Source organism: Marmota monax, unplaced genomic scaffold, assembly GCF_021218885.2.
Source record: "Marmota monax isolate L192 unplaced genomic scaffold, Marmota_monax_Labrador192_F-V1.1 WCK01_AAM20220418_F8-fsc00158, whole genome shotgun sequence".
Lineage (NCBI taxonomy): Eukaryota > Metazoa > Chordata > Mammalia > Rodentia > Sciuridae > Marmota > Marmota monax.
Window position 1 is genome coordinate 4,019,681 of NW_026694092.1, and position 12,206 is coordinate 4,031,886.

Consider the following 12,206-nt stretch of genomic DNA (forward strand, 5'->3'; position numbering starts at 1 on the left):
TTAATGATAATATGCTGGATTTCACCAGTGCCCGACTACTGGAGATGTGGGTGTTCTCCCTCTTGCTATTACAACTATTAGACCAATTTTGACAAAACAGGAAAACACGGCTGAGAGGGTAAGCAGTTTGTCCAAGTTCACCCAGATGGGAAGCATATTAATGAGATTTGATTTGGCTAGAGGAGGAGAAAACATCAAAAGAACAGTAGTTTTAATATAATAGTTTATTTCTCTTAACAGCATAGGCCAGGTGGGTGGCACAGTGGCTCTGGCTCAGGGACCTGGGATTCTTCACATTTCTTGTTCTGGAGCACTTGATGTCATAACCTCCTGCCCCAAGGTGGCTGCTTTAGCTGCAGCTGTCACAACAGCACCCTACCCAGAAGGAAAAAGAAGACAAAGGGCATAACCTTGACCTTTGGTGACTCCTACAGAAATTGAAAGGGTTACTTTTGTTGTCTATCCCTAGGGAGGACAGACCCAAAGTAGGGTCCTCTCCAGAGGGCATGCTCTGTACCTGTTCTGTTTGGGGTTCTACCGTGTTAGTCATCACACCTTACCCATGGCGCGTCCCCTCCAACCCGGGTGAAGTGCATGCCCTTGGGTCACCTTCTTGGACTGGGGTCACTGTTTCAGTATAGGGAGCACCAGGACCACTCCACCCTAGTCATGAGTGCCACCCCAAGAAGACCCACCAGGTCCGTGTCTGTGACCCCTCCACTGCTATGAATTGCGCTTCCTTCTACCCCAGATATTGCTCCGCCCCGATGTCGTCATCTGTGGGGTCCAAGGAGTCTTCGGCACTTGTGCTTCTGATGGCCAGTGTTGGTTCTTTTTTTTTTTTTTTTTTTCAGTGTTGGTTCTAACTGTCCGCTCTTCCATCTGGTAAAGCACAAGTTCGGAGGTCTCCTACGCCAAGAGGTCATTATGTCCCCCACGGCCCTGAAGCCCAGGGTGCTCAACCCTTCTCTTGGCTTCATGAACCCAATGGCGTCCACCCAAGATGGAAACCCCAGTTGGCCTGGGGATTCTCCCTTTGCCTCAAGCCCAAAGGCAAAAAGATAAATGCCACCGAGTCCACTTTTGTTGAAATCTTCTCTGCAGGTCCATGTCGCTGGGCTGAGTGTCTGCCTTTGGAGGTGGTTTCCTAGGAAATAAAAATCCAGCCAACTATCAGCAAGAGAGGGCAAGGGGGCTGGCAGAGGGGGGAGGAGAACCTCATTTCTAGAACGCTCGGATCTTTATAATCAGAAAAACGAGGAGAGCCAAACAGTCTTATTTGCTACCCTTTTGTGTTGTGTTTGGGGTCCATTCCAAATTTTGTTTGGTACCATGACTTCCAAAAGGTGTGTGTGTGTGTGTGTGGGTGAGTGAGAGAGCGAGTGAGAGAGAGCGAGAGAGCGCTGTCTGCCATTCCCCATGGAGCTCTTTGACCACACCATATTGGCTGTCCCCTCACCAGCCTTCCCCATCCCCCATGCACTTCAGGATTCCACTCACAGTGTGCCCATGGTCTCTCCAGTGACCCACCTGTCCTTTTGTGCCTCAGAGGTCTCTGGGATCTGAGCAGGATGGGAAGGCATTCAGGACATTCGGGACATCAATATGATGCAACAAGTCAGATGTTTATCAGGTTTTTGGAAGGGCTAAAGGAACCAGTCAAGGAAAACTCTGGAATTCTAGCACTGGATGGGGCCTGCATCTCACTGAATGCATGGCCCAGCAGCCGCTGAACCAAGAAGGGCCTCCACCCCATGCGGCCCTCCCAAGGGAAGATGGCTGGAGAACCTAGCTGCAAGGGAAGCAAGTAGTTCCAGACTTCTAGACTCTGCTATGAAGGACAGGTGTTGAAGAGATGTGGGATGAAATCAAGGGCCAAGTGACAGTTCCCAGAGCAGATTCTTCAGGACTTCACTTGAGGCCAGGCAAGCTAAGGGCCACACAACCAAAGGAAGCCGGAAGGGAGAGTGACCAGCAAATATGGGGGTTTAGGAGAAACCCAGCTCCCCTGAAGATCAAGGGCTGGCCATTGTTTTGGTCAGAAAAGACCTGATGAGAATAATTTCAAAAAGAGAGTTTATTTGGGGGCTCAGTTTCAGAGGTCTCAGTCCATAGACAGCATCCTCAGGGCTGGAGGTGACGCAGGACATCATGGAGGAAGAGTGTGGCAGAGGGAAGCGGCTCACATGGTGATCAGGAAGCAGGGAGACTCCACTCTCCAGGTACAAAATATAGACCCCACAGCCACGCCCCCAGTGCCACCTCCTTCAGCCATACCCCACCTGCCGCCAGTGACCACTCGGTTAATCCCATCAGGGGATTTATTCTCCTGTAAACCTTCTTGCATTGTCTCAAACACAAACTTTTGGGGGATACAACAGCCATGATGTGGGACTGCTGCAGGTCAAGGTCAAATGCAATGCAAGAGCCTGCCAAGGCATCAAAGGAGATGAAAGGGGAAGAGAAGAACCAAGGACAAAGATTGATATCTAAGAACTGCGCTCCTGGAATAGGACTCCGAATCCTACTCTGAAGGCGATTCCTCTGAAATCTTGTAGTCAAATTTTCTTTTTCTTTGGTGCTAGAGATTGATCCCAGTGGTGTTCAACCACTGAGCCACATCCCCAGCCCTTTTTGTTTTGAGAACAGGGTCTCGCTAAATTGCTTATGGCCTCAGTAAATTGTTGAGGCTGGTCTCAAACTTGAGATCTTCCTGCCTCAGCCTCCTGAGTCACCGGGATTACAGGCATATAGCTTCCACTTTGGTGTATGGAGACTATAAGTGGTTCGAAAGTTATCCATAGAGAAAAGATCAACCTCATTTAAAAAAAATTACCGACAACAACCACCACCCTTTAGGAATACATAGGATGCAAGATACTACCGTTTTCTCCTTTCCTCAACAGTTTTATTGCCTTTTAAGAAAATTTTTGTAAAATATAAATACAAAGGCAGAGAATTTACTTACAAAGTTAAAACACAGATTTCAAACATAAACACACAATCCAGAAAATTTTAGTTTTATGTACATCTTCAAGCAACCTCAACATATTATGTTAGTTTTCAATATTTTACAGAGTACAGAAAAAAATAGCTCAAAGTCTTCTTTAAATAAGAGCATAAAATGTTTAAACATATAAACAATCCGATTTGATGCGTGAAAACTAATTTCACAGCTTTTAAATTAGGATATAAAAGTTTCATACAATTAGTTGTCGTGTGTGGATATGGTTTGGGTTTATATTACACACTACTGGATCACATCCAGTAGCATTTACCTGGCCCGAGCAGGTGCTCTGTAAACAAAACATAAAAGGTACAACTCCACCAAGTGCCTTCACCCAATGCGCCCCTGCAAACCAACCACACGGTCCTGACCACACGTGACACGGTTACCCACCGCGTCACCAGAGCTTTGTATGAAATGAAATCAGAGTGTGCAGCTCCTTGACAGCTTTTTTTTTCTCCTTAAAAAAGAACAGAAAACAAACAAATGTTCCAAGTAAAAACATACATATCTCAAAGCACTGGAAAGTAAAGAAACGTTATAACAACTTCGTAAAAACCGACTTAAAAGATTAAAAAGAAAAGAACAGGTTTCTAAGTCCTTCTGACTGGAGTAATTTCTCTTATATAAAGAAGAGATATTTTCATATGTAATAGTGTCCTTTCTTTACAGAAATAGTCGTATTATGACACATATGCACAAGGGTTGACACTATGACACACTGTACACGGGGCGCCTCCACGCTCACCAGTAGTCCTGGGGTGCTGTGTCGCTGGGGTGCAGCCACTCCACGGACGAGCCCAGCAGCGTCTGCAGCTCGCTGGTGAACTCCACCAGATCCAGCAGCTCCTTGCTTTCGGGGTTGAAGGCTTCCAGGTCTTTGGAGCAAGAGAACAAGAGGCTCGCAGAAACCTGCCGGAAGAACTCTGCCTCGGCGATCGTGACGATTTCCACGTTGGGAAAATTGCAGCGGAATATGCGGGAGGACATTTTCAACTTCTTGAGAACATCAGAAAGCAGCAGCCAGTTCCGTGGCCTGCAAAAGAGCAAGATGAGCGGGTGAGTTTCTTGGGAGGCTGAGGCAGGAGGATGGCAAGTTGGAGGCCAGACTCTGTGATTTAGTGAGGCCCTAAGCAACTCAGCGAGACCCTGTCTCTAAAGAAATATCCACTTAAGAAAGCTCAGGGCTTCCACTGCTGATGGAAATTAACTGGCTGAGTCCCGCTCATCCAGCTGATCGCCAGTCTGTCCATGTTACTGGGGGAAGCAAGTCCGCATCCCAACCTCTTTGACCTCTTCACAGACTCTCACCAACAGAGCATGATAAACGCAGAAGGCCTGCATCCCACCCTCTATCCCTCAATCTTTCTGGAGTGACATTTTAAGAAGGTGTTACATTCCTTATATACACCCTGCCACACTTTCCGATTTCCGTCACTATTTGTGATGGCATACATGTTCACAGCTTCAGCGCCTGAGAACCACCTTACTCATGAAGCACCTTTGGTAGCACGAAGGCACAGCAGCCTGACTTGGACACCCCAAGACACTAACTACCCAGATCATAGGGGCCAGACTGGACCTAATCAAATCTGAGGATCAAGATTCCCCAGTGTCACATATCCTTAGGTGAGAAGGTAGTATGTCACTGAAGGCCATCAGACCTCAAATGACTGGGAGGGCCCTATGGTGACCTATTGGAGTCTGAAGAAGGTGGTGCCTACCAGGAACCCCTTTTCCAAAGTGTTCAGTGACTTAAGTATCCAAAATGCCGACTCTTCTGTGAAATTCTAGCTACTGACTTCAATGCCCCTTGGTCTCGTGAGGGTGACTCGAACCTTCAACTGAGAGCTATCTGTATTCTGCTGCACCGCCCTGGTCAGCTTAGTCAATCTGACGTGTGCCCTTTGTGGAAGAGGCTGATGGCAGTATCTGAGGTCCATGGACATTTGAGAACTCACCCACCCACCCGTCTGCTTACAAGGGGCCTCTCCCTCCCGCCACCCATGTGTGGCCCCACCGGAGAGCCATGCTCACCCCTGAGCAACGGACACTTGGATGTTGTAGCACGGCAAGAGGGGGCTTTCTGAAAACTCAAATTCAAACACGTCGCTGTAGGAGTCGTCGTCGTCATCCTGGTCTTCAGGACCTGGGGGGTTTGCTAAAACATCATATCCGCTTTCATCATCGGGTTCTAATATGGGGCAAGAGAGAGAGGGGGAGTCGGTTAAACTAGAATGAGGGGGGTCCTAAATAGCAAGATTCTCTCCCACTGGGCCCTGCTTCTGCTGCCCACCGCCCCCCGCCCTCGCCCACAGACTAGACCCGGCCAACCCATCCCCTCCCCCAGAGACCCCAGGGAAACAAAGCTGCTCACCACACACGGAGCTGCCGTAGAACTCCCAAGTGCCACTAGAGTCATCATCATTGCGACCCTGGAGGTCATTTAAATAATCTGCAGAGAACAGGAAGAAAAACAAGACAAAAACCTCCAGGTGAGAACAAAATGATGTGCACGTGGGGGGTGGGGGGCGCACCCCTGCGCAGGTATTTTGTCCTCTCAATTCACAACAGGCTGGCATGTCCCTTCCTGTCTTCCCATTTTGATCACCGACGTGGTATCCGCAGCCCTGTTCTCTGTGGTGTCTGACAAGATCTGTTCACCTCTTTTCCCAAGGCACAGATCACCCTGGCCCCCAAAACCAGAGCTAGACTGGGGAGTGATGGGGTCTTCCAGCCTCACACGCCAAAACAAAGTAGCATCTTCTGCATGGACCCTTTCTTTGATGCGCTGAGCAACACAAGGTAAACAAGGCTGGGCAGAAGAGTCTGGTAAGGAACTGAGCTGCAGTGTCTGGGGGCTGAGAAGACGGGTCAGTCCAAGACCATGCACCGCAAAGTGACCCAAAGAATCTCGCTCAGGGGACGTTTGAGTCATTTCACCCAGACTCATGATGTAAACCCCAAGAGCCATACTCTAGTGAAAAATGCATTTGAAGAAAATGCAAATAGGTTTAGGAAACATTTTAGAATCTTCAAGCAAAGAGATCAATTGGCCTTGCTAGCGTAGGGTCACCTCATACCAAAGGCCCAACGCCCGGCTGCTGTCGCTCAGAGCTTTAAAAAAACCCAGCCTTTTTGGTTTCTGCCCCGTCACATCCCAATCTAAAAGTAGCTCCTACCATCTGACTTGTGGCGTTCCTTGGCAGGAAGAGTCTGGTAAGGAACTGACTTAGTGCTAGGGATGGAACCCAGGGCCTCGTCCGTGTCAGGCAAGAGCTGTACCGCTCAGCCACACCGGCCGGTGGCCCCCAATCTAACTTTTGGATGAGAACATTGCTTGGGCTCTGTCATACCTGTGAGAAACTTCTCCATCAGTTCGCTGTGGGTCATTTTCATGATGGTTCTACCTGAGTATGTAGCCAAAGTGGGGTCAGCACCATAAGAAAGAAGCAAGCGGACAATTTCCAAGTGGTCGTTCTCCACGGCATCATGCAGAGGCCTGGGGACAGAGGTGCGACAACATTCAGACTGGGCCCGTGCCACTTCCTCCCAAGTAGTCTCATTTAGTAACAGGCACACAGGGCACACGGGTGCCACAGGCTGCTGGGCCTCCTGGGTGTAGTATCTCACCCAGGAGGGGAGTAAGGTGAGCAAGGTCGTTGCTTTTGCAGAAGGGGAGGCTGAGGCACAGGGACGGGCCCAAGGCCCTGCAAGTAATTACTGTCATTTTGACACTTGACCTCAATCCCAGGCCTAAGGAGGTTGTCAAGCCTAAAATAAGTCTTCTCAATGAACTGCAATAGCGATTCACCAGGTAAAGGAAACTGACTGGGATTAAGAGAAAACAACCCAATCATCACAGAGGCCAAGGCACAAGCCATTACTATAGCATCCAATGGGGGCGGGGCGGGAATCCACCACGCCCAGTGTCCAGTGCACAGACACTGTTCTGAAAGCCTGGCTCGGGCCACACACTGACCAATGATGCACAGGGCTAGGTGAGGTGTGTCCTCGGGAGGGTACAGAGCCCTCCCACTGCCCCCAGTCGCGCCCCATTCTGAGGGAATGCCAACTACCAAGTGCATAAGACCCGAAGCTTCTGTGTGGCTCCTTCAACGAGTATCCGGGAACCCCATTGCCCTGCCTCCAGGCGGGGCCCTAAGGTGCTGGAGCCAGGAAGAGGCTTGAGCTGACTCAGACCAGGGCTCTGACCAATAAACTGAGGTCAAGGACAGGGCGAGGGCCAGGGATGTGGGTGGTGAGGCAGGTCCTGTGGAACGGGTGGAGGGAGGGCAGTTGGTCTCTGTGACTTGGGACTTCCAGCTCACAGATATTTTTTAAGTAGTGATTTCAGAGAGGGTGATAAGCAGCCCAGGGTCTTAAAGGCCACACCCCTGACCATTCACACAGACCTTGATGTTTTCGGGGCTCCCACGGGAGCGCTGCAGCCCTGGCCAGGAGTGGGACGTTTACATTCAAATAGGCCAGAAAGGTCTGTTTGATTCAATTCAAGAATTCAATTCCCTCTGTGGTTCTTCCCAAGGTTTCCTCGTACCCTGAGACCCACTGTCTGGGCCCTGCTGGGCCAGGCCAAGGGAAGACACACTACTGACCTGGTTCCATCCTGGGCACTGCAGTTGACATCAGCGCCATATTCAAGGAGGTGTCGCACGATGTTGAGCCATCCTCGAGCACAAGCTTCGTGCAGGGCACAGTAACCTGCGTTGTCACGGTGATTCACATCACAAATCTTGTTCTCCAGGCAGTACAAGACCACTTCCTGTGGGGCGGAGATGGGAGACACCACTGGATCACCACAGTGACCTCACCAGGGGAGACTGCTTTGCAGTATTCAAAGACTCACACCCCAGGGCCCCAGAACCCACGGTGGCTTGGCCAGTTCAGGGATGGTGTCATCCAGGGCTCTGTAGCCACTGACTTTGAGACCTGGCTCGGAGCCAACGATGCTTCAACTTTTTCAGTCTCCATTTCCTCCTCTGAAGGAGCCCACACCCAGGGCAGTGAGAGGGTGTAAGCCGACTCACAAAAATTCTTAGCCTAAGCAAGGCCTGGGTTTCTACTGCACTACACAGTTCTTTCTTTTCTTTTCTTTTTTTTTGGTACCGGGAATTGAATCCAGGGACGCTTGACCACTGAGCCACATCTCCAAGCCTTTTTTTTTTTTTAATTGAGAGACAGGGTCTTACTGAGTTGCTTATGGCCTTGCTAAGTTGCCGAGGCTGGCTTTGAACTCATAATTCTCCTGCTTCAGCCTCTTGAGCCCCTGGAATTACACACACACAAAATCCTTAACCCAGTTTCCAGCATGAGGTCAGAGGGATTCAGCTGCTACCATTTCAAACAAAGCATTAGCAGGAACAAGGGCATTCTCATTTCTCAGGCCACTTAACAGGCAAGAGTGGGGGGCACAAGTCTAAATGAAAAGTGGGGTGAGATGGGCACAATGGGGCACGTCTGAACTCCCAGCGGTTTCGGAGGCTGAGGCAGGAGGATCACGAGTTCAAAGCCAGCCTCAGCAACCAACAAGTTACTCAGTGAGACGCTGTCTCTAAATTTAAAAACTCAAAATAGGGCTGGGATGTGGCTTAGTGGTTGAGTGCCCCTGAGTTCAATCCCTGGCACACACACACACACAACAACAACAAAAACTCCCCAAACCAGGATGACCAAGGCAGAACATCCCCCCAACACAGGAGGTTAACCAGGACAGAGAGGTGCGTTTATAGGTTCAACAGATGGCAGAGGGTGTGTCTAGCTTGCTCAAGGCCTGGGTTCCATCCCCAGAACCTTGGGGGGAGGGGGGATGACATAAAGTCTTCACACAGCCCCACCCCCCACCTTCCTCCACTGTCCCCCCCCCCTCGGGGCTGGATCAATACAATATTTTCTTATTTACTTAAGCTAATGACAGGAATCTGGTAGACCATGGACGGCAACCTACACACTTCCAAAATGAAACAAAACGAGCCTCCCCTCCCCCCCTTGCAGAACGCGCTCTGTGTCAACAGTTTGCATGAGAATCACTGGTATTAATCTTCCTTCTTTGGCGTGTTAAAATATTAATATGAACCGCTCCCAGTAAGCCGAGCAGTAATTTATGCAATGCTTTATTACCTTGATTAAGAAAGTTTTAAAACACACTGAACACTATCTGCTACCAGAAATCAGGTTTCACTATTTCCTGATGCGCCATGCCCAGCGGAGAGCTGTCAGGGTCTGAGAATGGGGGGGCGTCAGAGCGTGTGGGGGGCCTGACACCCGGCCACTGGGGAAGGGGGAGCCCCGCGGTCTCTCTTAAACTCTTAGGTCACTCATCTGTAAGGCCACCCAAGGATGTGAGGTGGGTTCTGGAAAACCTTTTATGCCCTTTTCTAAGACAAGAAAGGCGAGGGCTTGCTTGGGTGCTAACTAGAATGTTCCAGACCCCCCCTCCCATATGAAGCGAAGGCTGCACACACACTGGCCAACCTGGCCACCCGTGCCCTGTTGCTTCAGGTCACTGTGACAGCTCCCTTCCCAAGCAAGAGGAGGAGGAGCCGAGGCGTGCCCACGGAAGCATCTTCCTTGGCGTCCTAACCTGCCAGAAAGCCCACAGTCCTCTGAGCTCCCCGGCCACCTGCCCCGAGCGCTGGTATCCAGGATACCACATGAAGCCGCTGCTCTTTTAGCAGGCCCTCCCGAGCCGGCCTCGAGTGGATGGCTGCAAGCTAATGAGTTGTGCGCCCCAGCCAGGGAGAGGCCCCGGCAGGTGACCCGGGAGCAGTTCTGAGCGCGCCGACCGCTGTGCACAGATCAATTTCCGTGGGTCCCGGCGGCCTGCCTGGTGTCCTCCCAACCCGAGGGTTATTTGTTCTGACAATTATGGCCTTCACCTGGAAACCTTCACGGCCACTAGGGCTGATGGGAGGGAACCTCCAAGCGAAGGGCCCCGGAGCCGAAGGGAAGGCACCTGTTCCTGGAGGAAGCAGGAGCCATCCCCAGGCGGTTCCGCTGGGAAGCACTACTGGGCACAGTACTGCCCCTCTGCCCCGGGTGGCCCACAGCAACCTCAGCGCTCAGGAAGAGGAAGGGGAAGGGCTCCTGCTACACTTGGAGACTGAGTTAACCCCAAGTTCAATGAGCATGAAGCCCTGGGCCTGGCACTCAGGCCTTCCGCTACCTGGTCTGCTGGGGAGATTCCAAAGGCCCAGCCAAGGGCCCGGGATAGAGGGCTGGGGTCCAGCTGTGACCACCATCCCTCCGACCCTGTCTATTGGGGTCAAGAGGGCTAAAGGTGCGTTCCTAGCTGGCTTCAAAGATGGCGAGACCGCTGTTACCAACACAGAGAGTGGCGAAGACGCCACTCTTGGCTCCTTTTCTATGCTGGAAATGGGAACAAGGAAGGCAGCCCTCCTGTTCCCAAACAAAATCAAACTGTTTTTGTTGGACAATTTTGTTAAGCAGCTATAAGCCGAATGCCATTAACCACAAAATGTAACCATAAAGGCCATAAACCCGACATTGTTAATTAATTAAATGCCTCATTAACTTTTTAAAAAACATGATTTATTCAATTCATAGAAAATTTAACCACCACCACTAAATGCACAAGCAAGTGGTTAAACACTGGCATTTGAGCCCCAGAACCAGGCCTCCCCAGCAGGAGGGAGAGGTTCCAGGGGGCCTGGTCTTTCCGGAGGTCTAGTTAAGACAGAAAGGGAGAGGGTGTTTCTAGGGAGCCAGAGAACAGGGAGGAAAGCTCCATTACCTTTTGGATTCCTGGGGGTAGCTTTTATGCAAAGTGGGAAACAATAAGACCCCTGGGAAACCACTCCCAAAGCTAGGGTTCCAAAGGCACCTTACCCAGGAAAGGGGTATGTAAATGGCTGCGTGGGCATAGCCCACCAGCCAACATTGCCAATGCTGCCTCACAAATCAGGAGAGAAGCTTTATCTAGTAGTTAAAACAATTGGCAAGAAGAAGGGTGACCTGTGACATTTACATACTGCAATTTACATTTGAAGCAGGTGGGGAGTTGTCCTTATGCAAACATTCCCAAGGCCATCAAAGGCTCAGTAGCCTAAAAAGTGTAGTTCAAGTTCTCCTTGGTCTAGGCCCTCAAACCCACCCACTGGAAGTAGGAAACTGTACCTCAGAGGACACAGAAGGGGTGAGACTGGAGCAAAAGAAGCCAAGATCAAAGGTCAGGCCAGAAACACCCCTACCCCACCCCAGGGACACAGGCTCTGGCTGCCCTCCCTCCCTCCCTCGCCCTCAGTGCTTGTGGGAAGCATAAGTCACAGTCAGTGGCGGGTGGCCTTGCTCCTCGGAAGGCAAGGCCTGGCACCTGCCCTGTTCTCCTAGCTCAGCTTGTGGGGGATGGATTGGTTGCCACTCAAATTTAATCCACAAGTAACTGAACTAATTACCAAGTCCTTCCAGAGAGTTCTTGCCAAGATCATCCAGACATTCCCAAAGAGACAGGAGGTACAAACAATGGCACATACAACCCAAAACACCCTGCTGGCACTTCAAAGGACTGTCCTGGAGGTGAGAAGCAACTTCCAAGTTGCTACCCTTTCGGCCATGCCTCTGGGGTGGGCTCTACGTTAAGGGGTGACCTGTGGCTTTGGTGAGCCCCAAGAAAGTTCCAGGAGCCAGGTGAGGTGGCGCATGCCTGTAATCCCAGTGGCTCCGGAGGCTGAGGCAGGAGGATCGTGAGTTCAAAGCCAGCCTCAGCAACTTAGATAGACGCATCTCAAAATAAAATATAAAAGGTCTAGGGATGTGGCTAGGTTCAATCCCTAGTACCCCCTCCCCCCAAGAAAAAGAAAAAGAAAAAAAAGGGTCAAGGCACAGTAGACAGCAGCAGAGTCAAGATATGAGAGCCAGGCTCCTGCGAACGCCTGGGCCTCAGCGCAGCCCACCAGCAGCCTCCACCTGGGCACCCCTGCACCTCCCCCGCTTGGCTCCCCGAGCGGCAGTTTATATTCCCCATCCAACTCCCAGAGGACTGATGCCAGCATCAAAACCGCCTTGGCCCTGTGGGCCTTTACACTACAACTTCAACTGACAAGTGTGTGGTGGGGAGGCGCGCAGGGGCCGCTCCAACCAGAGCTAGTCTGGGGGGCTGGGGTTCAGAGCCCTGCTGATTATTATCTCTCCAAGTTGCTGAAGCCTTTGGGGGCTCAGTTTC

The 12,206-nt window shown here is 50.9% G+C and overlaps 1 protein-coding gene across 9 annotated transcripts in view; it reads right to left on the reverse strand.

Annotated features, from left to right (window-relative positions):
* Positions 1–227: 227 nt before the first annotated feature.
* Positions 228–12,206, reverse strand: part of Bcor (BCL6 corepressor) — a 132,183-nt gene continuing 120,204 nt past the window's right edge. For 4 of the 9 annotated variants that reach the window (XM_046465027.2, XM_046465026.2, XM_046465028.2 and 1 more), the window contains 6 exons: positions 7,624–7,790; positions 6,364–6,509; positions 5,385–5,462; positions 5,045–5,201; positions 3,756–4,043; positions 228–1,147 (listed from right to left, as the gene is read on the reverse strand). In XM_046465027.2, coding sequence (XP_046320983.1) covers positions 1,042–1,147; positions 3,756–4,043; positions 5,045–5,201; positions 5,385–5,462; positions 6,364–6,509; positions 7,624–7,790 — 942 coding nt within the window. In that variant the 3' untranslated portion in view covers positions 228–1,041. Of the gene's footprint in view, positions 1,148–2,886; positions 4,044–5,044; positions 5,202–5,384; positions 5,463–6,363; positions 6,510–7,623; positions 7,791–12,206 lie in introns of those variants that run through there. The other 5 variants (XM_046465031.2, XM_046465029.2, XM_046465032.2 and 2 more) reach the window with 2 other exon arrangements.